At 45.9% G+C, this 25,542-nt stretch overlaps 1 protein-coding gene and 1 pseudogene across 1 annotated transcript; both read right to left on the reverse strand.

Annotated features, from left to right (window-relative positions):
• Positions 1 to 2,265: 2,265 nt before the first annotated feature.
• On the reverse strand, positions 2,266 to 3,717 carry LOC135365868 (uncharacterized; annotated as a pseudogene).
• Positions 3,718 to 9,666: 5,949 nt separating this feature from the next.
• LOC135366421 (ATP synthase subunit beta, mitochondrial) lies at positions 9,667 to 25,424 on the reverse strand. Its single transcript, XM_064599108.1, has 9 exons — positions 25,267 to 25,424; positions 24,231 to 24,419; positions 22,512 to 22,808; positions 20,945 to 21,129; positions 20,272 to 20,430; positions 16,731 to 16,853; positions 15,229 to 15,441; positions 11,399 to 11,600; positions 9,667 to 9,892 (listed from the first exon to the last, which is right to left on the reverse strand). Exons 1-9 carry the CDS (start codon positions 25,382 to 25,384, stop codon positions 9,795 to 9,797), a joined length of 1,584 nt encoding a protein of 527 aa, XP_064455178.1. The 5' UTR covers positions 25,385 to 25,424; the 3' UTR covers positions 9,667 to 9,794.
• Positions 25,425 to 25,542: the final 118 nt, after the last annotated feature.

A 25,542-nucleotide genomic window follows, 5' to 3' on the forward strand; every position in this document is an offset into this window, starting at 1 on the left:
TAACGTCTTGTGCTGAAGTGGAGTTAACTGCAGCTGGCGCAATGGAGCGAGTTGCAAAGTCAATGACGTTTAAAATGTACTTAGTAGACGAACTGGGCGGCATGGTGACGTGGTCAATGGCAATGCTTGAGAAAGGGACGTCAGACGTCGGCATCCTGCCAAGGTGAGCGACATTGCGTGATGTCGGGCAATTGTACTGCTGACAGGTTTGGCACGATGACACATAACTTTCGACTGATTGTTCCATGTTTGGCCACCAGTAGCGGGCTTGCACCTTTTGGAGTGTTCGCTGTGTACCGAAATGTCCTGCAGAGTCATGCAGCGCTTGAAAAACGGCAGGGCGTAGTGTTGCTGGGGCGACAATGACATATACGCCTTGCGAAGTGCGACGGTACAAAATGTTGTCTATGACGCTGAACTCTGAAGATTCCTGTTCATTGGAAAGGTCCAGAAGAATTGCGTGGCATTCAGGATCTTCCTGTTGCATTGTAGAGAGGGACTGAGAGTACTGTGTGGCAGCACATGACAAACGAGATAAGTGGTCTGCAACCACGTTCTGCCGACCTGGGCGGTGCTGAACTGAAAAGTCAAACTCAACCAGATCCATTATCATAGAAGCGAATCTGCGAGAAGGCTTTATGCTTTTTGTCAGGCATGCTACCGTCCAATTGTCTGTTATGAGGATGAATTTTCGGCCAAGGAGATAATGCCGAAACTTTGCTGTAATAGCCCAGTGCACGGCTATACATTCCCACACGTTGCTGTGTAGTTTGCACTCGTCTGGCGTGAGGGCGCGGCTGGCATAGCTGATAACAACTTCTTTGTTGTGGTGTACCTGCGAAAGCACTGCACCTATGGCAGAACCTGATGCATCCGTGGTAACTGTTGTAGGGGCGTTGGCATCAAAATGGGCAAGAAGTGGAGGCTCCGTGAGGGCCCTGCGTATCGTTTGGAATGCCTCTTCACACTCGGGGCTCCAGTAGAATATCTTGGACTTAATAAGGGCCTGCAGGGGTGCTGCAATTTTAGCGAAGTCCTTGATGAAGCGACGGTAGAAGCTGGCAATTTGAACCCACGAGAGAACTTGCTTCTGAGTGCGAGGAGTTGGGATACGACTCATAGCAGAGGCTTTGTCAGGGTCTGGACGATGACCTTCGCTTGATATGACGAAGCCAAGGAACTTAATGGACTGTAGACCAAAGCGGCACTTGTCCAGAGAGACTTTTAGTCCACTGTGTTGGAGAAGCTGGAGGCCTTCTTGGAGAATGCTGGCAAATGTGGTAAAAGACTGAGCGTAGATGAGGACATCATCGAGGTATACACGGATACCAGATTTGTCCGGGCGAGGCGCAAGATCGTGGAAAACTGTTTGCATGATGCGCTGGAAAGTGGACGGCGCATTCTTCAAACCGAATGGCATTCATGTCCACATGTATGTGCCATGATGAGTAATAAATGCTGTCTTTTCGTAGTCCTGGGGGCGAAGGCTGACTTGCCAATATGCACATTTCAAGTCCATTGTTGCGAAATATGCGCAATTTGCAACGTCTTGAATAATGTCTTCTATGATGGGCAAGGGGTGCACGACAGAGATCGTACGCTCGTTTAAGCGCGTAATTCACGCAAAGCCGTTTTTTGTCTCCACGTGACACTACAACGACAGGAAAGGCCCATGGTCCCGAGGCGGGAAGTATGATGCCTGGGTTCAAGAGCTTCTTTATCTGGTTTTCAATGAACTGTCTGTCTTCCGTCGTATATCTGTACGGGCTGCAGCTGTATGGCAAGGCATTGGGCATGAGGTCGATGCGATGCTGCGTACCCGCGAAGTGACCGAGGTCGTCTTCATGGCGTGCGAATACCTCCATATGTTTAGCCAAAATGTCCGTTATGGTTGACTGCTGGCTGGTCGATAACTGATCTCCTATGTGTGCTGCTGGAAGATCTGGATGAACTGGAAGGAGCAGAGTGCCAGCTGAGGGCGTAGCGTTGGCATTATGTGAAGGCAATGGCGGAGCTTCCTGAGCCAGAGTCCGCCACAGTGGCTGGTCTGGTGAAGGCAAGGGGTCTTTTTGTAGGCAGTCTGGTGACGCAACTTGAACTTGTGCAGCGAAATTTGAGTGCGTCAGAATGACGGCATTAGCCATTTGTGGAGCTAGCTTCTGAGCTGCGGTGACTATCACACCAGAGGCCGCGTGCTGGAGCTGGAATGGCCTAGGGGGTTCGAAGATGAGACGGGCATGTGCGGATTCGAACCAGTCCTCACCGATGATGAAGGGAAGAACATTATGTTCCAAAACGGCAGCTTCGACGATACCCGTAATGGTACCGATCGCTATCTTCAGCAAGGCTGTGCCTGCTGGGAGTACTGTGCTACCTCCAACGACAGCGAGTGGCGGCATAGTCCAAGGATTCAGCATGTGACCAGGGACGAGCGATTTCGAGATCAGGGTGATCTTTGATCCTGAATCTGGGAAGGCTTCACATTCTCCTATTCCCGTGACACTGGCAGTAAAAAATGGGCATTGCAATTGTGATCCCTCCAAGGCCATCGGAGTGCTGTGCAAAGAGGGCTGTGACGTTGTTGGCGGGCTTGGGGTGCTTACTGACGAAGGCGCCGAAGAGCGGCTGCTGCGGCACTTTCACGCTAGATGACCAAGCTTTTTACACTTGTAACATACTGCTTGTGACAGGTCTTGACCACTGCGAAAAGCTGGAGCACCGTACTGGGCTGAAATAGCTTGGTACCTGGCTTCCTGCTGGTCTGCTGGCAAGTCCGCTATGCGAGGACGAGAATGTGCTGATGCAACTGCTGCCGACTGGGAAACTGACGCTTGTGTTGATGGTTCCGATGGCTTAGTTGTCCGAGGCGACTGTGTGGCAGGCTTCTGTTGTGCAGATGTCGACGATGAGGGACTTGCGTTGTTTTGCTGATAAGCACATTTGTCGAGACTGCAACAGGTCGTGATAAAGCCTTTGACCGTTTGTGGCCTGTTGGCTGCTAGGGCTGCGGAGATGTGTTGCTCACGTATACCTTGAAGCAAGTAGTCAATTTTTTGCACGTCACTGAGAGTGACAGGACAGCGTTCAATGCCCCGTAGCTTCGCAAAAGCGTACTGATGAAGAGACTGACCATGTTCCTGAGTCACTTTCATGACTTGGTTTTGCCACTCGATCAGGGTCAAGTCCGGAGAAAACGTTTCTTGAAGAGCTGCGCTTCATGTTGTCCAAGTGTCAAACTGGCTTCCAAACGCGAGGTGCCAATTACAAGCAGCGCCTTTGAGCTTGCTTGCGGCAATCAGGCGGGTCGTAGCGTCCTCCCAACACGCAAGTTGCTGGACACGGCGAACATCCTCCAACCAGATTTTAACATTTTGCTTCCGTGAGTCTTCGAACTGTGGTATGGATGATATGATGACAGATCCGGCAACGTAGTTAAAGTTGTCCTCGGGGTGGCATATGCTGAAGCAAAACTGACAGGTTTTGTAACGTGGCGGGGTTCAATTGTACCGCGGGGGCACTTGTGCTGGTTGAAGACGTCTGTTCGAGAGGCGGAGACGCTTCACGTTACGCATTAATATTTGTCATCAAACGTTGCACGAGTTCATCCTTCGGACCGGCACTGTCCAACTGCTGTGCTTCCAGTTCTTCTCTGAGAAGTTCTGCACTGAAGCGCGACATTGTAGCAGCGTCTAACTGTCCCCAACCAATACCTTGCATGGCGTTGAAACGGCGGGGCTTGGCGTGTAGATCAAATGCTTGGCAAGGCGATATGATAAGGCTTCAAAAGGGCTTGCTGTTGTGGCTGAATGGCTGGCTAAGGCTCATGGTCGACTGCGCCAAATATGAGTTGAGGCAGGGGAACAGTTTACTTTAACAATTTACTTAAAGAGTGCATATGGCTCGTGTTTAATACCTCGAGGCCGAGACGCTAACTGATTCTCTCCTCGGCCGTCCGGAAACCTGAGAGCGCGCTAAGAGCGACCACAGGTGTTCAAAATACCGGATGCCTGTCGGCTCGCGTTATCTGATCCTTGCGTGCCGATTCTGTGTGCGTCTGTGTGAGCTATTTGGCTGAGTCCGTCGGGTTGTACAATCTCACACTAGTTGTTGATCGGCGGATGTCGGTGTACAGCGGAAGGTCCAGTTGTTCGGACATATCACTTAGGAAAGTGATGTTCTTGGCCAGTGAAAAGTCCACGTTCAAGTCTACGACGACGAGAAGCTCGTGCGTCTGGTAAGGCGCGAGTACACACAAGATAAAGTCGCGGATGCGTTCCGGCGCGGCGCGAGACGAGAAGTAGCACACAGCCACTACGAGCCCTGTGGGAAGCTGCACGGCACAATTTTCTGCGACAACGTCTCCAGGAAGGATGACTACAAATGGTGTAGCCAGTACTCCGGCACGCAGATAAAGGGCCACTCCGGACGGTCGGTTGTCCTTGCCGCTGTGACGTGCTCCGCAGCAGCATTTGAAGCCGACGACTTGTATCGGTCTCTCCACCTTCATCCATGTCTCGGAAAGACACAGATGTAATGTCTTACAGAGGACATAGTCCAGTGCGACGTCTTCTGCATGAAACAACAACAACAACTTTATTTTAGGATGATGGGTGGGGAGTTTCATCGCCGGGGGTGATACTCTGCCCCATTGCTGGAGGTGAAGCGGGGAATGAAGGAATGGGTCCCGTTACAATGACGATCGAAGTCCTGTGGCGTCCAAAGAGGCGAAGAGAGCCTTGAGGACAGAGCGTTGGTGAGCTGGATGCGGCCAGGGGCCAAGGAATTTTGTGAGGGAGAGGGGGCGGGAGCCTAGCTCGTTGAAGGATGCGGAGAGTACGGAGCGGGAAGGGTGGTAGTGTGGGCTAGAGTCACTAAATAGGGGTACCGAGTATCGCATTCCTTTTCCGCGCCGAAGCCGCCGTTCGGTGTCCGCGATTGGGCCGATCGTGTCACGTGCTTTCTCCTTCCAACAACGCGTCGTCCATGTTGAGTTGTCTCCATCCAAAACCAGTTACCTCGGTTGCGAGCTGGCTCGACTGCGCGCTGTTCTCCGGCGGTCCGGCGGAGAAGGGGGAGATTGGCGTCCCGTTGCTAGGCGACGCAGCCGCGCCGGACCCAAGATGGCGGGTTCGCTCGCTGGCGTGGCTCAGTGTCGCTACTCTGTTCCCTATTTAGTGACTCTAGTGTGGGCAATGGAGAAGAATGCGCTCGATATCTTCAACAGCACCGCAGTGACTGCAGTGGAGAGAGTTAACAGAGAGGGCAGTGGGGGAGAGTACGTGTAGGGCTGCGAGTGTCAGCGAGTGGAGCTTGTCTAGTCGTTATCGGATCTTTTTCACATACGCGTCGTATCCTAGCGGCTCTCCAACGAACTATGCTCGGCGCGCGTCAAAACAAATCCACGTGGGGTAGGACAAAGGACCAAAATCGCTTCGGAGTGGGGCCGACAAGCTCGCGCCGTACGTGCGGCCCCCCACTGGTCCCCATTTCTGTCGTCCCCAGTGCGCCATCTAGTGAAGACTGAGATATCCTCTCCGGCGCCTCAAGGTCATGGCGCATAAGCCATTGTGAAAAAGGTCGAAGTACGTTTCTCCAAGTTTATTTTGACCACCTTGGTACTTACACGATTTATTTTTATTTTGGGATACTTTATTTGTGAAGTTGGACTTTTAATAGATTTATTTTTCGGCGTTTTATTTTTAACTTGTACGTATATGTCAGCGTCACCCTTTTGTTGCGGTTTTCACGGGCACAGCACCTTTTATTCGTGCCAGATGAATTCAGGCTGCACTAAGCTCGTGACCTGGAACTGGAAAGCCTTTGACGGATAATCAGCTCCGGTGCTTCCCTGCATCCATACTTGCAGAACTTCTGGATAGACGATAAGAGCATCAATGGATTGTGGAGTCAGCTCGGGGAAGATGGTCCTCGAACGACAAATGTCGTTGAAGAATGGCCTAATGGAATCGGGACCAATTCCTCAACAGGCACCGGGGGTAGTCATATAACCTCACTCCAACACGACCACCATGGCTGTTGCAAGACCTTTCCAGCAGATGGTGGTACGGCGGTGATACGCACAATGCCGTTAATTTTCAGAACATCACAAATTATATTGATAGGGTTCAAATGGCGTGGGACGACGCAAAAAGAAATAGGCGGGACGAACCTCGTCCTTGCACCGTCGGTCGAACCTTCACCAGCTCGCTTGCCTGCTCGCCCTTGCTTCAACGAAGTGGGGTTGGCTAGGGTTGCGGATGGGGGACTCCCATTCCGCTCCAATTCCATTCCGAAGAATTGAGATTTGTGATAATTCCATTTCTTTCAATTCCTCGGAATAATAATAATAATAATAAAGGACCGGTAACCATACTGGCAAGTCTAGCAGTGCTAGAGGAGATTGACATTACCAAGCACGGAAAAAGCACAAAGACAAGGTTATTTCACTCTTGACTGTGTGCAGGTGCGGTGCAAAGGATGCGAGGGCAGAAACAAGCACGTTGAAACCAAAACTGCCACCGGGAAACCAAGACCGTTTCCATTCCTAGGACGGTTTCCGCCATTCCATTCCAATTTCATTCCGGGCTCTGCTAAATCTGGAATGATTCCGGAATCATTCCAACTCCGGAGTGGCAACACCCGCAATCCTGGTGTTCGCTGTCCTCTAGGTGGAACGGGGTCTTTGATCTGCGTCCCCATACATGTCTGGTTCAACGCTGTCATCCTTAGCTATCAACACTCATGATAATTTTACCTCTCACCCAATTTCAGTTTACCCAATTCATCTACAATTATCGCTGTGTTCCGTTCAAATTTACCTTAACCCACCGCTGCAGAGCAGCTTTTATGTTCAAACAGGGGCCACATGTTGAAACATTTCTATCGCAAACGTCACAATTCCAGTGTTGAGTTTGTTCAATAGTGAAGAAAATTCGTCACATATTTTCACTCTGGTAAGAAGAGCTCCCTGACATAATGGTAAATAGAGACTCGTTGGACAAATTCAGTGTAGTGTTGAACAGGCACGGGCGACACCAACCCAGGACACGTGCCCATTTGAGTGCTTAACGAAAGTGTCGTCATTCGTGTCATCGTTCGTTGTTCTTGACAGCCAGAACGGGTTGTAAATAAGCGCTGTGGTTATACATACTAATGCTTTGTCCCACACCATGCCACTCAAAAACACTTGCCAACCAAATCCATTTCACAGACGAGACAGAGCTGTTGCCGAAACACAGAAATACAGGGTGTCCCAGCTAAATGCGAACATATCTTTAAAAACATGCGTCACATTTTCAGTGAAATCAATTGCAATATAGCGTATGCTGAAGGGCACTCCATAGGAGGCCATTAGCAAACACCTAAGACAATGTCTTAATTCACTTTCAATATTTAACTTTTTAATTATAAAAGCTACGAAGTTGTTAGAGAGGCATGTTGGGAAGGCTACGAATTGCAGAAATGGTTGCTGGCAGAAATGATTGTCCAGGAGAGCGGTACAACCGCTTCTTCCCCAACAACACAGAAACGTCCTGCGATCGTCCCCAGGATGTCAACCCCGGACGACGATGACATTCTCAGGAAGTTATCAACTGGTCCTCCCAGTGTTACCTCCGTGTTAAAGTGGGACTCCCGGTCATATCACCAGCACATCCCCAGGGTGTCAACCTGGAACACTCGCAGGACCTTGTGAGGACGACTTCACCTGCACCTCATTTTTCTGCGTATAATTTATAGGAAACCAGACGCAGTCCTAATAACTTCTATTTTTCCATACATCTTGATTAACTTCCGCAATACAATCTCACTGTTAACGGACAACGAGCGCAGCGGTTTAAAGAGAAATATAAAAGACGAAGTCCGAGAAACCCAGTCCGAAAGGTAAGATCTTTAGAAAAAATCTTCCCGGAAACAACACCGCAAGCGATGTTGCCCCGACGACCGTTTTACGGGCCGCGCATTCCAAGACACGGCCCACCCGGGGGCGGACCGCGTTATCAAAGGGCCCTTCTCGAAATATGAAGGACCGGCTCCCTTTCGCCTCCCTCCACCGCGATAGATCGAAAGATCAATACGCGGATTTGAAGGGAGACCAGAGCAGAAGAGAGAAAGGTAAGAGATTCTCTTCCGAAGCCAAAACAGACACTGTTTATTGCTTATAACGCGATCCTCCGTACATGAGAGAGTCCTGCTCGCCTGTGACACAAAACGAAGGGTGAGCTATCCATGTTTCTTTCGATTACGCAAAGAAAGAATACTCAAAGTGAGGAAATGATTGAGGTATTAGGTCCACATCAATGCAAACTCTATGTTTCTTACTCCTTTTGGTTTGAGACGTTCAGGTAGGAGCTTTGAAGTCAAAAGCAGTGCGACAGAATCGCGCGTTCTCTCCAGCTGCACGAGTAATGCGCTCTATTTATCATAGACAGTCATCCCTTTCAGATGCAGAGAATTTTACCTTGGACCACCCTTTATTTCAGAAAAATGTCAATCAGGTCCCAGGATCGACCCAAAAAGAAAACAAGTGTGTTTAGAAAGTCCCCCCCCCCCCTACCTGCTACGCACAGATCCACGCAAATCGTGCAAATCCGAGGAGAAAATAATATATGGGGGGACCAATGTGACGATCGCGAAAGTTCTTGCACAGTCTCATAGCGTCTATCTAAGCAGCACTCCTGAATGCTTTTCAAAGTATATGAGCTTTTGAAACCACTTCCAATCTCGTGAGACGGCCTCATTGGTCATGACAGCCTACATGTAATCGTATTGTGAACGTCCGAATAAATTTTTTATTCATCCGCATTTCGTCGTGTGCACAAGTTGTGGTGTGTTGTCGTACTCAGGAGGAGGAGGAGGAGTGAGATCAAATTTTCGAACACTCGCACACCTCTTCTAGAAATAGCACAGGCCCCCACGTCCACATACCTGATTGGAATTGATATTTTGGGACGAAGTCATTAAAATACCCTCGCTCGCTATTTACTTATTTTTCACATTCAGCGAAGGATCCCAGAGAAAACGTACAGGGTGGGTGCTCAAAAAGGTCAGTCACATTTTCGTGCAAGACGTGATACTTGCTTGACCGATACCTCCTTGACGCACAGACTTCCACTGCCTCAGAGTAAAAGAATTTATGCCAGAGAAACCTACAAAGGAATTGTGGTTACCAAGCACTGTGTAACAAAATAAATACGACCACAAAAACTTTCACCTCCATCCTTCGGAATAGCGCTTAGGAAATACACGAAGACTAAACTTTGCGTGGCAGTATTTTGTTACGCAGTCTCTGGAACCACGATTTTTGTGTGGGTTTCTCTGGCATAAATTATTCACTGTGCGGCAGTAGAAACAGGTATAGTGCCATACGAAAATGTGACTGACCTTTTGTAGCACTCACCTTGTATATACACCGATACCACGTTACTGCCCAGAAGGCCCTGCCCCACGATGTGAGCAATTTTCACTACAAAAATATTGGTCCTGGAATATAAGGATACAAGCTCTTCCCACTGCACATAGGGGGGTAGACAAGAGGGAAGGGGGTGTGCAGTGTGGGGAAGAGGGAAAATAATGCTTTGGGAGAAGATTGACCCCCACCCCACCTTTACTCACCCCAGGTTCCACAAAACTGCGTTGGAGTTTAATGTTGCACAAATGAATCGAGAAGAATTTCATTGTACTCTTTATTCACAGGAAAAACTACAGAACAAAAAGATGGCAGTTGTGCTAGATGTCGCGCCTGTAGCAACCCATTTTCCAAGCTATGACTGTACAAAGGTTTCTTGAAGAGACTCTTAGGAAGCTTCGGCTGCCAACTTCTCCGCCTTTTCGCGAACTTCCTCAATGGGTCCCACCATGTAGAAAGCAACTTCTGGCAGGTGGTCGAGCTCACCTACGCAACGCAGGTTCAAGCATTAGGAATGAATGACTTCACAGTTTTAAAAACCTGGGTATATAAACTATAGAACATTTAAGTCTTCAAACTTTCGAAAAGTCCCACGGATTCCCCCCTCCCCCAACACTGTCTACCCCCCTTCGGGGATACCTCTGGAAGATCACGATCCCACAAAAAATGAAAAACAAAATAAAAAACAAGAGATTAGGAAAGGACTTAATAGAGAAGAGGAGAAACAAAAACACCCGATAACACCCCAAGGTACAATTATCACCAGATTTCTCCCCGAATTACAGATTTAAAAATTCCGCCCGATCACGCATTTAACCCGAAAAAGTCACTCCCTTCTTATACCCCTGTCAGACTGACGCAGTTATGGCCTTAACGTTTATGGTCTTAAGTACGTATGGCCATTAAATTCTTGACAGACGAGCAATCATATGGCCTTTCCGACAAGACTGAGGTGTAAGGGCGATGGAGCTCCCGCAGGACAGTTTACGGCTCTCCCCCGAAAACTGTCGAAATCTCGTTACCAAACGCTGTGAACAAGGTGGAGCAGATTTCCTTCAATTCAAAATAAAATGTTTCTACGAGGTGTAACGTTCCGCAAACTTTTTTCCTGCTCAATGCCTCGCGTTTTTCTGGTGAATACTTGCACAATGCTCCTCACTATGTATATCTCGTCAGTTCGTAGTGATACCCTCGAATCGGTGCACTCTGTGCCATCTGCATCCAAAACCGTGCGCACAAAACAAAGCATCAAAATTGCTTCAAATCATGTATAGTTAGAGCCTGAAGTTTTAGGGTTTTACCCGATTCTTCCCCGAATTTGCACCCCGAATTGAAGGTTGCCTCTTTAGGGTGAAACCCGACTTTTGCCCGGCAAATTGCCCTCACTTGGATGTCTGTAGGAATGCACTACCTTACTTGTTTGGCAGTAAATGCAGTTACATCACCGTTTGTACCAAACCACTACAGTTACTCTAACTGAGCCAGATTTCCCCCAAAATTTAGCCTACTGGAAGTTTTTTCGCCCGAATTCGCACGAATTTAGTGCACATGTTTATTTACCCGATTTTTTACCACCGCATTTAGAAAAAAAATATTTCCCGAAAACTTCAGGCTCTAGTATAGTTTACTGTTTTTTTCAAATTGGCCAAGTGCAAATCAAACGTTGTTTCCGAGACCTCATAGTGAGAACAAGCGTGATTGAACTACAGTTCATTCAACATTTGCAGATGTGTTTGTCAGTGTGGACATCACTGGCATAACGCCTTCATGGGCACAGTCTGGCAGCCTCCCAGGACTGAAGGCCATTTTTCATCTACGGCCTTTTCGTAACGCTGTTGCCTTAAAGGCCTGTCTGACGGAGGTATTAGTGCCACTTTGCACATACTTTCAGAGTCCAAAGGGTGGCTTTAACGGAAGCGTCGGTCAGTTTAATGGGGTTCATATCTGCATCTCACTGGCCTCGGCTGCTCCTTTGCTTCAACTACTACCAACCTGCAAGAATGGACTTGAAGCCACTGATGGTTTCGTTGATGGGCACAAACTTTCCAACTTGACCGGTAAATACTTCTGCCACTTGGAAAGGTTGGGACAGGAAACGCTGAATCTTTCGAGCCCTGGAGACAGTAAGCTTGTCTTCTTCAGAGAGTTCATCCATACCCAAGATGGCAATGATGTCCTGAAGTGACTTGTAATCCTGAAAGAGCAAAAGGATAACCTCTTTTCACCACTTAAAGGAGTCCTTTTGGGAGAAACGTGAACTGGGAGTTCATGAACTGGGAGTTCATATCTGGTTTCCATTTTACGGTGATGCGAGTACTATTGCCTGCCACACCAAGATAAGGATGATCGAAGACCTATTTCAGATAATATAAATATCTCTCTTAAAACGGCCTTTTGGGCCTTTTTGTGAATCATTGATGTGGGTAAAAGCGCTAAAATGGAACTGACATCAGTGACAAGAACTAGCTAATAGATTTCAGAAAATCCCAGTACTCCTTGCGTACGCATTGCATCCTGGGAGATTACTGGAAGAACTGTCCTTCACGTTTCGCTTTCGCCGACTTGCACTCCTCCTGCGCAACGGGCTGGGAGAGGAGGAAAGGAACATCTTGGAGACCTTCTCCTCCTTTGTTATCAGCAAGTTCCCAGAGTTCAAAGGGGTGCTAAGCTCCCTGGGATTTTTTTTAAGTTTTTTGAAGTCTATTATTTGAACTGCCACCAACAACTTTTAGATTACATTCGCAACTGCAAAAAAAATATTCTACATATATTCGCAGTGTGTCTGAAATATTCGTATTTAATCCACCTCGAAAATTTTGCTATTTGCCCAGCTCTGGAGATAACTGAAACTGAAGCTCATGAAGGAAGGCTGCTGGATCCGTTACATTTGCAAAAATGATTGTTATCAACCTCTAACCATTGTGCCTTGCATTCTTGTACAACCACTATGCTCTAGTTGACTCACGTTAATTGTAATGCAGATACTTTGTACTTTCAATTAATTCAAACGAGTTTTTTGTTGGCCCACTAAGCCCCTGCATTCACACATGCCCCTCACTTAATTCCAAATTTCCATTTTCCTCGTAAAGTCTTTCTGCGGCAGGAAGAAGCAAAGCAAGACCCACATGATCCTCTTTCAGATTGGTTACACCATTTCATGGGTCATCATGAACAGTGTGTTGAACGCACGAGTGCAAGACACGTGCACAAAACGAAACTTCAACTGCTTGGGTTGCAAACAGATAGATAATGAGCACTGCTGCACGTTTGCTGAATGCGGGTTACTTGAATGCCGCACATAATGTGTTAGAGGCGTAATGAAATCGCGGGGCGACAATTTCAAATTTTTTCGGACAAGACTGTTTGCACCACCAAACGCCCCCACAGAACCAATGTATTTCCGCGTCCAATAATTCTGTCCGAACTTCGCTCTCTTCAAAACTGCATGTTTTTTTAGAACTTACCCTCTCCCAAGCACCTGCTTTCGACTGGATTTGATTTGAGTTTTATTGATGTATCAGTTATTAAGGCCATAATGCTCCAAATACCACTGAAGAGTAGCTAGTTAGAAAGTGCATGTGCAAGACTAAAACTGGAGTAACTGTTACGTGAGTATTCGAAATCATAATTCTTTTAAAAGCCAGTATGCCTAAAAAAAAACCTATACCACACGTCTCAGAGGGTACAAAAATATCACCCAGCAGAAGAGCTGGGTGAAAATGCAAAATCTCCCATAAAAGGAAGTCAAATGATGCTGATGAAGATGCTGGTACGCAGGACATGTGATAAGGATGTGAATGATCCAAAGCTGCAGTGGTTGCATTACGGTGGGTCTTCTCGTAGGAGATACCCATGCGTCAAGTAAGCGTGTCCCAAACGAAGGCGGGAGGATAGCACATCATGTAGTTTACATAACTTATTATTGGTTTGCCTGTCCCAAGACGTCTGCCAGTCGATACTGATGCATCTTTTTAGACATACGAAAGCAGTTATGCCACTTGTTAATGCAGCCGTTGCAGCATGATCAGCTGATTCAACACCAGAGCGCCTGCACATGCACACATTTCAGAAGGGGGCTTCCGTGTGCGCAACCGAATCGGAACTGATCTCTCCACTTCAGACCTGTTGTAAGAGCTAATCTTTTAATAGGCATGTCATCGACTACGAGTATCACAAACACCCAAAATGTTGGCCTAAACTTTAAGTGAGGGTGTGATGATGCTTTACGTAGGTATGTTTATAGGCGAAACATTGTCAATTCAAGCAAAAACCTGCAGGCCCTCGGGGTTGGAATTAAGGAGTCTACTGAAGGTCAGCAATGATACTATAATAATGGCCCAACGTCTTGCAACAACCCCTGTGCTCGAAGTTCTGGATAAATGAGGCCTTCTGTTTTTAGAGAGATGGGAGGAAAAATTCTGCTATTATTTCAGAAGCCACAAAACAGTTAACAGGGTTTTATAGGGTGGAAAAATTGCATGAAAAGAACTGCATGTCTCGCAGTTCCCGTATCGGCCTGTCGCCAAGCTGGTGTTCAGGGTTTTTTCTGGTATGTTCCAAGTGAGGCAGATGCAAGTCAGGAGGGAATGAGTGCTACCACGTTTATGCCCAGTAAAACCCTTCCTTGCCCTAGAACGTGAAGCCCTATTGATACAAGCGACTGCTTATATCTAGGGTTCTTCGATTTTTCCCGTTAGTTCCGTCCCCAACAAACTTTCAAGAATTCGGGTAAGACCCGATATCTACCCGAAATCCTCGCGGTCCTTCAACTTGTCGTTCTCGGTAAACCGCCGGAAAAGTGAATCATAATATCAGCAAAGAGAGCTATTTGTGACAACCTATTTGTCCTTTTATGAATCTACTCCAGCAGGAGTCAAAGACGAGCTTTTGCGGAGCTAGGGCAAGCGTTTGAACAGCGGGATCATTCACTATCCCAGTTTCGAGCGGAAATATAAAGATTGTTTCTCGTCGCAGAGTCACAGCAGCAGTGATGGCCAGTAGTTAACTACATGTAGTTAAACTACTAGTTAAACTACCTGATTGTAGTTAAAAAGCAGTTATCAACTACTTGCAGAAATGTAGTGGCCACTACTAGTTAAACTACTATTTTAAGTAGTTAACTACAGTAGTTAGGTTACTGAAGGCGCAAACTACTTCCGACTTTTACCTTGAGCTACTTGTTTGATGAGAACGGAGGTGCAGAGCAATTGTGTCGTGCATGTGTACTAAATCTTCACTTTTAATGCTTGTCTAGTGAAGCCTCATTTGCTGCGAAATAATTCTGCAACTTAGTTTATCACGTAGGCACAGAAGGAATCCCGCCGCAAGCTTTGAATTTGACGATCGTAGCAATGGCTTGAGCCAAAGTTTATTATTGCTTGTGATTCATATTTAGCTGTCCAAGAACACTACAAGGGATTGGTGTTGGTGGACAACGTTAAGTAGTTATAGATGTAGTTAAACTACATTGCAGTAGTTAAAAAAGTAGTTTTAACTACTCCCCTGAAAAGTAGTTGAACTAGTAGTTAAACTACTCAGTCACAAAGTAGTTAGTAGTTGTAGTTAAACTACTGTAGAAGTAGTTAGTGGCCATCACTGCACAGCAGTGGCTCGTTTCATATGTCTTTCGTTTCACCCGAAAATTCCCCGAAGACATATCAAACAGAGATCGTAGCGCCCAATTTCTCCCCGAATGCTCGTGCATATATAGCACCCAATTTTTCCCTCCCAATCTTGAAAAATCATAAAACCAGAAAACGGAGAACCCTACTTATATGGCATCAGCTTTAGGCTTTCATCCGTAATAACCGTGTAAAACATGCCTGCAGGATCTTCTGAACACCACGAGCAATGTCATAGTGTTCCTGTCCCACCACGTTGGGGTCCATGATACGAGACGTCGAGTCGAGGGGATCCACGGCCGGGTAGATGCCCAACTCGGCAATGCCACGGGACAGCACAGTCGTGGCGTCCAAGTGAGCGAAGGTGGTGGCTGGAGCAGGATCTGTCAGATCGTCAGCAGGTACGTAGATGGCCTAGAAAGAGAAGACGGTACCCCGTACGTCACCAGAAAGTAAAGCTCCAAGGAACCACACTGTCAATACCAGAGCCGCTCTCTTTCCATGAAGCCGCAAAACATCGTGGAATTGATCAGCATGTCCCGCAAGACCTGCCATTTCCCTCGGAATCTCGAGATTTTTGCGGAACATTTGATATATTACGCAACCATGCGACGGTTTCAATCGATCTGCACCATTATCGGCGGTGAGACCTGATCAGTCGTCAATCAGACCTGAACACTATACTGCTATATAAATGAAAGGAAGGCAAAGATGAAAGAACGGCTGGTCCAAAGAATCCAGAGAGAAACTGACGGAGTTGAGTAATTTTATGTGCACACTCAAAGAGTGGGACAAATCTTGAGAGAATACTGCAACCTTTTTTTTTTTTTTTGCTCGTGTTCTCCTGCTGCAGACTTTTAAATCACACTTCGTGGAAATGTTAATTCGCCACTGCAGAAGGCTATCGTCCTCATGTTCTGGCAACCCTGTACAAGAGCAATATGGCTTAAGCCATCTTAAGCCATCTTTTGGCTTAAGGGAGAAATTCTCTTCCCAATGCTTTAGACAAATTTAAATGCAGGGCGATACCCACGGAGATCAACCTGATTATCACACGTGACTCTGAGTTATAATGGCAACATCGACTAGAAACTTGGTCTACAACTTGAACACTCGTAAAAAAATCTTGCTTAAGTAGGTGGCTCAAGGAGGTGCACATGACTATATTTAGGGCCTGACTTTTTAGGGTTAAACCCGTATCCGCCCGATATTTACCCCCCGAACGAAATCTGTAAAATTCGGGTTTAACCCGAATCTACCCGAAAACATCCGGGTCGCGTGGCACACTCATAAGCGTGCATTAAAATAAAGTTTGATAACATTGCTAAACATTAGTTCCATGTTAAGACAAATTTTTATTAAACAAAAAAAATCACCCGAATTCCTGACGACAGAATATGCCGTAACGGGATTTAACCCGAATACACCCGAGTTTTCAAATGAAAAATATCACCCGATATTTACCCCCCGAATTTGGCCAAAAATAAAACCCGAAAAAGTCAGGCCCTAACTATATTGAAGCCGTACGGGTGGCTTGTCAAACCACAGGGCCGAAAAATCCCAATTAATGGCAAAGTCTATCGGTAAAGCATTATGTACCCCTTGAAGACCCACCAGGGTATGGCTACAGAGCACTTTGGGTGCTGCAAACAAAGGGTGTAGAAACAAAGCATATTATATGCAAACATTAAAATGCACCATACCTGCACAGATGTGATGGAACCCTTCTTGGTAGTTGTAATACGTTCCTGCATGGTACCCATGTCAGTTGCCAAGGTTGGCTGGTAGCCTACAGCAGAGGGAATGCGACCCAACAGGGCAGACACCTGCATATCAAGCATCATGCTCACATCTCAGGAAATGATACCCTGCGACAATCCATTTGTTCCTAGGTCGGAACTCTGTTCTTTTTTTTTTCCTGCGCTACGCAGCTGAAACCTAAAAGAGTGGTCATCCTGTTTTTGATGACTGTCCCTCTCACGTGTCTAGGTTAAGGCTGCTGCTTGCAGACAACCTTTCCACGGCTGTACAAGTACGCCCCTAAAAATTCATCTTTGCTATTACGTCCTAATAAGTCTAAATTCTTAAGGGTGTCACCACTTTCTCGAGATCATTTGGCTTGTCTGGCCCCGTCTTGATACAGTAGAATCTCGATGATACGAATTTCGGGATGATACGAATTATTTTCCGGTCCCGGCCTGAATGCCTATTCTTCCTATGTGTTCGAGTTTGGATGATACGAAAGCATTATCTTGCCTTTACGGATGATACAAAAACGAGTCGAGGATGCGACAGAGGCCGTTTCCCCGTGACGCGAGAGCGCGCAAGTTATGCTGCTCCTTCTTTCGAAAAGGGAGGGAGATCCTCACCATCACTACCATGAGCTCCTTTACATCATGTTGCACAATGCAAGCAATGACTCTCCCTTTGGTGGCGGAGGTAAGATAAAAAATTTGCACGGCCCGGAACCTTCCCAAGCAGCACAATGTACTGAAAGTCGAGTGCAATAGGGGTGGACGGTATGTGTCTTATCCTTAGTTTCAAGAGTCTGTTCAAGGTCTTCCACCTACCCGTCCACCCCTGTTGAACTCTACTTTCAGTACATTGTGCTGCTTGGGTTATCACCTTATCTCTGTTTTGACCTTTTTACTCCCCTGGCAATGATAATCTGCAAAGCTGCGTGACATCGCTCTGGCGGAAAACAGCGACCAGAACACATGGAGGGAACATATCACGACAACTTCTGGCAACATTACGCGTCGCCATTCTGCAAGTCGGCTTCGCGTAACGCCTGAGTGCGCCTGCCTTACCCAGCAAATGCAGACAGTGATCTTGAGGCCACCATCCACAGTATGCTCATGGTTTCCACAGAATTATGGAAGAAAAAATTTAAGTGTCTCCCACTAACATCTGAAGGCTCAGCCATAATTTTTCGTGGGGTGTACGAGGCCTGAACAGGTTGAGGAGTAGAGCCTGAAGTCTTCGGAAAATATTTCCCCTAAATTCAGGGGTTAAAAATCGGGGTAAAGAAACATGCTCTAAATTCGTGCGAATTTGGGTGGTACAACTTCGAGTATGCAGGTAGAAATTCGGCTCAGTTGCTCAGACTAACCGTACTGAACAGTGATGTAACTGCATTTGCTGCCAATTAAGTTAGTGAGCATTTCTACAGACATCTCAGTGAGGGTAAAATGGTAAAAAGGGTCAGGTAAAAATCTGGTTTCACCCTAAAGAGAGAACCTTCAATTATTGGTGCACATTTGGGGAGGAGTCTGATTAAACCCTAAAACTACAGTGAAAAAATGACAGTTTATGACAGACTTCAATATTTCACAGAACTATAAGCTACTAGTATGACACAAGAGAACACACGTGGAGCACACGACAGTGATGTGTCCACAAACATGACGGATGACTCCTAATTCTTAAAGGTCGTAGGACGGGGCGGAAAGCTGACTAATATAACAGGGGGCGCCATTAAACATGGCTTTGGACAAAGCCACACAAAGAGATGGAGGAAGAGCTTTTCCTGTGGTACGTATTTCATTGTGTCTTGGCACTTTACTTAACGAAAACTATATTTTAGTTCCTTTCCATTTAAGAGGAATCCAATGCTACATGATCCACACTGAACTAAGCGTTCATGCGGACTCAAAAGTAGTGCTGTGCGAATATTCCAAATTTCGAATACGATTCCAATAGTTTACTCTATTCGAAAGTATTCGCGCCAAATTTCATCTATTCAAAATTTTCGAATATTTTTTGAATAGTTCTCTGTCAAAATTAGCGCCACTGTGCAGCTATGGTCACGCGCTTTCTCGACTGCGTTATTGGCAAGGCGCAAAGCTCTACCAGACCCATCGGCATCGCCATTCATTCTGACCATTATCATCACCATCATAACGCCATGATTGCACGACCGTTCCGTTGTCGTTCCGGAGGCGTCGGGTGAGCCATTGGCAAAAAGGAGGAGTACCATATGGAAATATTGTGACTATTCTAAGACAGCTGGAACTTGTAAGACGTGTGGCGCAGCGCTGCGCACTCCAACAGGTGCGACGTCTGGTCTTGTAAACCATTTAAAGTGACACAAATCAACCTTCAAGGCTTATGAGAAGGAGGTCGAAGAGTGCAAGCACACAACTCAGCGAAAAATAACAAACTATGAAGACCAAAGATGGACTGCCGGCGAGAAGAAAGGAAGCACTGGACGGTAAGATTGCGCGAATGATTGCAATCGACCTACAGCCGTTCAGACTTGTGGAAGATCGGGGCTTCCGTAAACTAATCAATGAAGCCGTCCTTGCAAGACATCAAGAGGACACAGAACTTGATCCGCATACTGAGGTGGCAAACTACACAAGCGAGAAGCCCCTCAACAGTGATGGGAACCCTTGCGAATGGTAGTACAGGACCGGTCAGCACAGGTACCCACAACTAGCACAACTGGCAAGAAAATATTTAGCAGTGCCAGCCACATCTGCATCAAGTGAGCGTCTGCTCTCGCTGTCTGGAAACATTGTTCATTCTCGAAGAACTTATAAATAGAAGAAAGAAGAAAAAGAAAAAAGATAAAGAAAAGCAGAAATAAATAAATAAAACTTCACTCAGTCCACAACATGTCCAGCAGCTAGCTTTTCTGCACGATAACTTGTAATGCTCAAGTGTGTTCCTACCTACGTCTGTAAGTACAGAGCTCCAACATACAAGTGACTATATCCATTACTATGCTATTGTAGCTATTAGCATATAATGTATGTTGCAGTCCTCAATAAACGTGGTAGCAGACCCTGAAACTGTCTTCAGTAACACGGGGACATATTTGTACGGGTAGTTTTTTGCTTGTCAAAGGAAGTTTTGAAACTCGGGGTGTGCACAGCAGCACCATGCCACTTAAAGCAATTCGTTCCAGCAACATAACATGTGTTTGGATGCCTGGGATAGGGGAGGTCTTTCTTTGAATATCATTCAGACAGAAAAACTGACACCTCAGTAGTAGCAATCCACTGCTGGTCACACTTGTTACAAAAATTTGCTATTCGAAATATATTCAAACTGCCACCAGCAAATACTCGAATTCGATTCGCACGTGCAAATAAATATTCGAAATGTATTCGCACTGTGTCAAAAGTATTCGTATTCGATTCGCACTGGAAATTTTGTTATTCGCACAGCTCTACTCAAAAGGGTCAACCACAGACCACAGCCACCAGAGCACATCAGCCAATGGCTATGATGACCTACCTCTGACCCAGCCTGGGTGAAACGGAAAATGTTGTCAATGAAAAGCAGCACATCCTGCCCTTCTTGGTCACGGAAGTATTCAGCAACGGACAGACCGGTCAGTGCAACACGAGCACGGGCACCAGGGGGCTCGTTCATCTGACCGTACACTAGGGACACCTATGGAGGGAAGAAACATAACCTAAGGTCAATTAATGGTTTCAACATTATTCTAAACGTGGTAGCTACATCATAAAATATGGCTGAAGTCCCACTAGAAATAGGCACAAGCCCATGTCATGTGCACAGGTCTCAGATTGATCAGCTGAACCCTGTACAGTGCAGTTCAGTTAGTATATAAAGCGAAGTTCAAACGAAAGGAAGTCTCCCCGAATGCATCTCGGAAGAGCCACGGTGAGTACATTCACTGTCCCGTGATGCCAAAAACACAACGGGCCCGTATACAGGGTGTTTTCTCTGTGTCCTGAAATTATATTTAAAGCGAGCGATAAAAGGAAAGCAAGTGGAACTTTTCTGCTACTTGTGCTGATTTCCACGTGGGTCCTCTACACGCAATTGACAGGACTTGAGCATCGGTTCAAATTAGGAGGGTCTGAACTAACAGGACTGCACTGTATTATGTTCCCCTGGAGCTGTGCTATAGGCCTACGGTCAGAGCGGTGAATTACTGCACCTTAGAGCTCTTGTCCTTGAGACTGATGACACCACCCTCAATCATCTCATGGTAAAGGTCATTGCCCTCACGGGTACGCTCTCCCACGCCGGCGAACACAGAGTAACCTCCGTGAGCCTTGGCAACGTTGTTGATCAGCTCCATAATCAACACAGTTTTGCCCACACCAGCACCACCGAAAAGACCTGAAACACACGCACATTTCCGTGAGTACAAGTAGAATTCGCAAAAATTCTAGTTCAAACCACTGCTGTGTGTGGGGGGGGGGGGGGAATACAGAAGAGGGAGAGGAGGAGGAGAGATGGAGAAGGAGGGAGAGTGAGTGTGCTACACCTTTGGCAAAGTTCGCAATAGTTACAACTAGGGAAGGGACAAACCCAAAATTTTTCTAATCAGGGTCTGAATCCACAAATCCTTTGAATCACGAACCTTTCTTTAAAAAGTTTAAAAACGCCATGAAAAAACAGTTCTAGCAAAAAATGTTTTGAAGCAGAATAATGATGCCTTTGTTAAACGAAAAACAAATTAAATAATGCTTCAGTTTCAGAAAAAAATATACCCATATAGTTCCTAAACTTGGTTATTTAACGTGTTGTTCGTCGACTGCAAGAAATGCATAAATTCTTGAGTCTGAATTCTTTCCATAAAACTAAGCAACAATCAAAAGCAAAACCATATTACTTTTAAACTTGTAATGTAACAGTTCCTGCCTGAACTCTTTTAGTTCAGAGCAATGTAAACAAACAAACAAGACAACACTCGTCGGCCAATGAGGCTTTCAGCCGACTCCAGAGGTGCCAATTTGAAAATTAAACCTGGTTGGCGGATTCACCATTTTGGGCACCAGGATTCGCCAATCGCCAGTGATGGCCAGTAGTTAAACTACTGGTTAAACTACCTGATTGTAGTTAAAAAGTAGTTATCAACTACTTGTAAAAATGTAGTGGCAACTACTAGTTAAATTACTATTTTGAGTAGTTAACTACAGTACTGAGGTTACTGAAGGCGCGAACTAATTCTGATTTTGCCGCAAGCTTTACGGCACCATTGCGCTTCCGGCTTTTACCTTGTGCTACTTGTTTGATGAGAACGGAGGTGCAGTGCAATTGTGCTGTGCATGTGTACTAAATCTTCACTTTTAATGCTTGTCTAGTGAAGCCTCATTTGCTGTGAAATAATTCTACAACTTAGTTTATCGCGTAGGCACAGAAAGAATTGTGAAGCTTTGTGTTTAACGATCGTAGCAACGGCTTGAGCCAAAGTTTATTATTGCTTGTAATTCATATTTAGGTGTCCAAGAACACTACGAGGGATTGGTGATGGTGTACAACGTCAAGTAGTTATAGATGTAGTTAAACTACATTGCAGTAGTTAAAAAAAGAAGTTTTAACTACTCCCCTGAAAAGTAGTTGAACTACTAGTTAAACTACTCAATCACAAAGTAGTTATAGTTAAACTACTGTAGAAGTAGTTAGAGGCCATCACTGCCAATCGCTGCATAGGATTCGGTTGGCATGTCCCCGTTGGCACGGAAACGATGTGTACGTAAAAAGGAGGTGTGGCTTACCAATTTTACCTCCCTTGGAGTAGGGAGCAAGAAGATCTACCACTTTGATACCGGTGACCAAGATCTCCTGTTCTACGCTCATGTCCACGAACTCTGGAGCCTCCTGGTGAATGCCCAAGAACTTGTCAGAGTTAATGGGGCCTCTCTCATCAATGGGCTCCCCAATGACGTTCATGATGCGGCCCAGCGTCTCCGGCCCCACGGGGATCTTGATTGGGGACTGCATGTCCTTCACCACCTGGCCGCGGACAAGACCCTCCGTACCGTCCATGGCAATGGTACGTACGGTGCTCTCACCTAAACCCGGCAGTCAGAAACAGGCTCCACATTACTTTGGGTTTTTTTGTGTTGAGGAGATAAATATCGCTACCCATCAAAAATAACTCGTTAAGAGTTCAGTTACCGTGCGAAAAATGTAACTAGAGTAATAACTAAGTTCTTCAGCCTGAACGTAACTCCCAGTTACAGAGTTACTTAAATAATAACAGGAACGGGTTACTTCCAAGTTACTCCGCACACAAAATAGCACTACACAGGTGCAGCACGCGTGAGCAGTTGAGTTCGGCCTTGAGTTGCTTGCGGAGGAATGCAACATGCTTAGATCGTTATCGTTTATGTCCAACAATTTGAACGCGTTGCATCTTAATCCCTTCACAATGGTTCAGCTTCACTTCAATGGCAGCAGTTCTTACTTCCTAAATAGAATACTGTTATTGATTGAATATCACGTTCAGTGGCATAAAATGCCATGAAAGAACCTGAAGGAAAGCGAGAAAATAAGTGAACGTGAGTGAAAAGCGAATTAGAAGTAACTCGGAACGTAGCTTAAGTTACTTTCGCAAGGTTACCCGAAAAAGAAACTGGTTCATCTGAAAGTTACCATGGCGCAAAAGTACCCAGTTAAGTTACCAAAGAAACAGGAACTTAGTTACAGTAATCAGTTACCTTGAACTCTAGAGATAACATTATCATACCAGTAGCTTGTACAGAAAATTTGCAGTGTCAATTTTGCAGGCTGCTCACTATGAATCATATCAATGCCTTATATGTGTCCTACCAGCCCTTTTCTGAACGCAAATTTATCTCACCACAACAAGCAGACATGTTTATGATAGGTTACGTTCAACTTAGAGATCTTGAGAGAAACTAAAACAGCACATATGGGCCCAGTATCTGGATCCAGTAATGTGTGCACAGAACCTTCCATGGTTTAGAGCATGTGGGCCTGCTGCATCAACGTCCACCACTGTCTGTTACACTACACCTTCAATTTTCTTATAATTTAAGTCATATTTCCAAATTTCTAGGAAACTACCGTTTTGAACGGTGGTTTCACATCAGTGTGTCTGGAAATGACCGAACTTACAGTTCAGCACTGATGTCAACCAGGCGCTACTACAATATTGTTCTTTTCAAAGAACTGTTGCACACAGATGTCAACCAGGCTTTCCATTTTCATTACTCCCATATTGTGATTTAGAATCATGGATACTAAGCTTTAACTGAAAGCAATTTTACTACATGGTCAAATACAATTCATCGCTACGCCACTTATCCTAAACTTGCATACTTTAGGAGACATTTGAGGAAACACCTCTTACTATATGCGTAGGCTACCAAACTGCTTCTTACACGAACAGTTGTTTCACCAGTCATTCGTATTCTGTCCTAATGTGGTACCCTAACATTTTTGTACGATGTGCCTGAAAGAAAACACACCCAAATGTTGTGCCACTTCTAGCACCAGGCGGGGCTTGCGTCCTTCAACCTCCAAGGCATTCAAGATAGGAGGCAGATTGCCCTCAAACTGGACGTCCACTACGGCACCGATGACTGCCACGATACGGCCAGTTCCACCCGCTGCCGTGGTCTGCGTACCTGCCATTCGGCGATGCTCGTGATGTTTCTCTGAAAGCATCCAAATTTGTCACATCTTTACTTCGAGTCGTAATTTCCTCAACAATTAATAAGGACTGCCGGAGTTCACATAAACACACTAAAAGCAAAGTGCATAACTGTAGCCACTGATAAGCAACGTTCTGGAAGTGTTTTGGTCACAGGTAGATAACACAGGGTACAATCGACCCTGCGTGAAATTGTACACAAGTTTTGTGCATTGATCCTACATGCTGCGAGAGGGTAAAACATTGAATTAGACCACGACGCGGTAAATGCAATGTGTGTGATATGAGCGTGTTGTTGAACGTCTGCATTTCTGTGCCACGGTGACCTCGCATGAAATACAACGGCGTCTCTGATCGAGTCTGTTATCTATGTGAATTCAACCGACTGTGTTACCGAGATGATGAGAGCCAATGGCAAGGAATTCCAGCTGCGAGCAGTGCCTCGGATGCACACGTTAGGCTTACCGGTAAGGACACATCACAAAACCAACCGTAGAAGTATAAGCATCTTTAGCAACATGCGCATCACGAACGAATACACACTATATTAAACACAACGTTGAAAATGCCGCGAGAGAACAACATGGTGCGGGAGATATTGCAGGTCACTTGCATACGCCTAGAGGTCACATCTTGCTGAAGCAGGACACTAGCTTGCTTCCCACGTGTGAGCCGATATCAAGGTTAACTCACACTATTCGGAAAGGTCATTAAAAGTTGTACAAGATGAGTACTTCTTTGCAAAAAGCCTAACCCTAATTGACCCAGCACTTTTATCCAAGGGCACTGATACACCGGCTGTAACGGGCGGGATCAAATCGAAGGACTACGCAAGAATTGCAACAACTTACGCGTTGTGCATAGTGCAGATGGTAGCCTTGAGTATGTACTGTTGAGTTTTGTTAAAGAAACGGCAGGTTTAGCCGTTTTTACGAGGCTCGCACAAACTTTGCCTACGACACTCAACATGGTCACCGTCCTCGCTGTGAGCGGAAAGCGAGAAACGAGAAAGTGAGAAGGAAAGAGGGAAGAGTACACCGGTAAATCACGTGATCGCAGACTGCAGCGACACACGTGAAACTCATCTTCGTACTTGTAGATGCTTGTAGATCTTTCTCTTATTTCAC

This window comes from Ornithodoros turicata, chromosome 8, assembly GCF_037126465.1.
Source record: "Ornithodoros turicata isolate Travis chromosome 8, ASM3712646v1, whole genome shotgun sequence".
Classification (NCBI taxonomy): Eukaryota; Metazoa; Arthropoda; class Arachnida; order Ixodida; family Argasidae; genus Ornithodoros; species Ornithodoros turicata.

What these genes read in the sequence shown, in the direction of transcription:
- LOC135366421 (XM_064599108.1), bottom strand. Translation starts at nt 25,384, where the DNA reads ATGTTGAGTGTCGTAGGCAAAGTTTGTGCGAGCCTCGTAAAAACGGCT. An exon ending in ATCTGCACTATGCACAACGC is followed by an intron (nt 24,420 to 25,266) that starts GTAAGTTGTTGC and finishes GGATGCTTTCAG; the next exon opens with AGAAACATCACGAGCATCGC. An exon ending in CTTCAAGTCCATTCTTGCAG is followed by an intron (nt 9,893 to 11,398) that starts GTTGGTAGTAGT and finishes TGCGTTGCGTAG; the next exon opens with GTGAGCTCGACCACCTGCCA.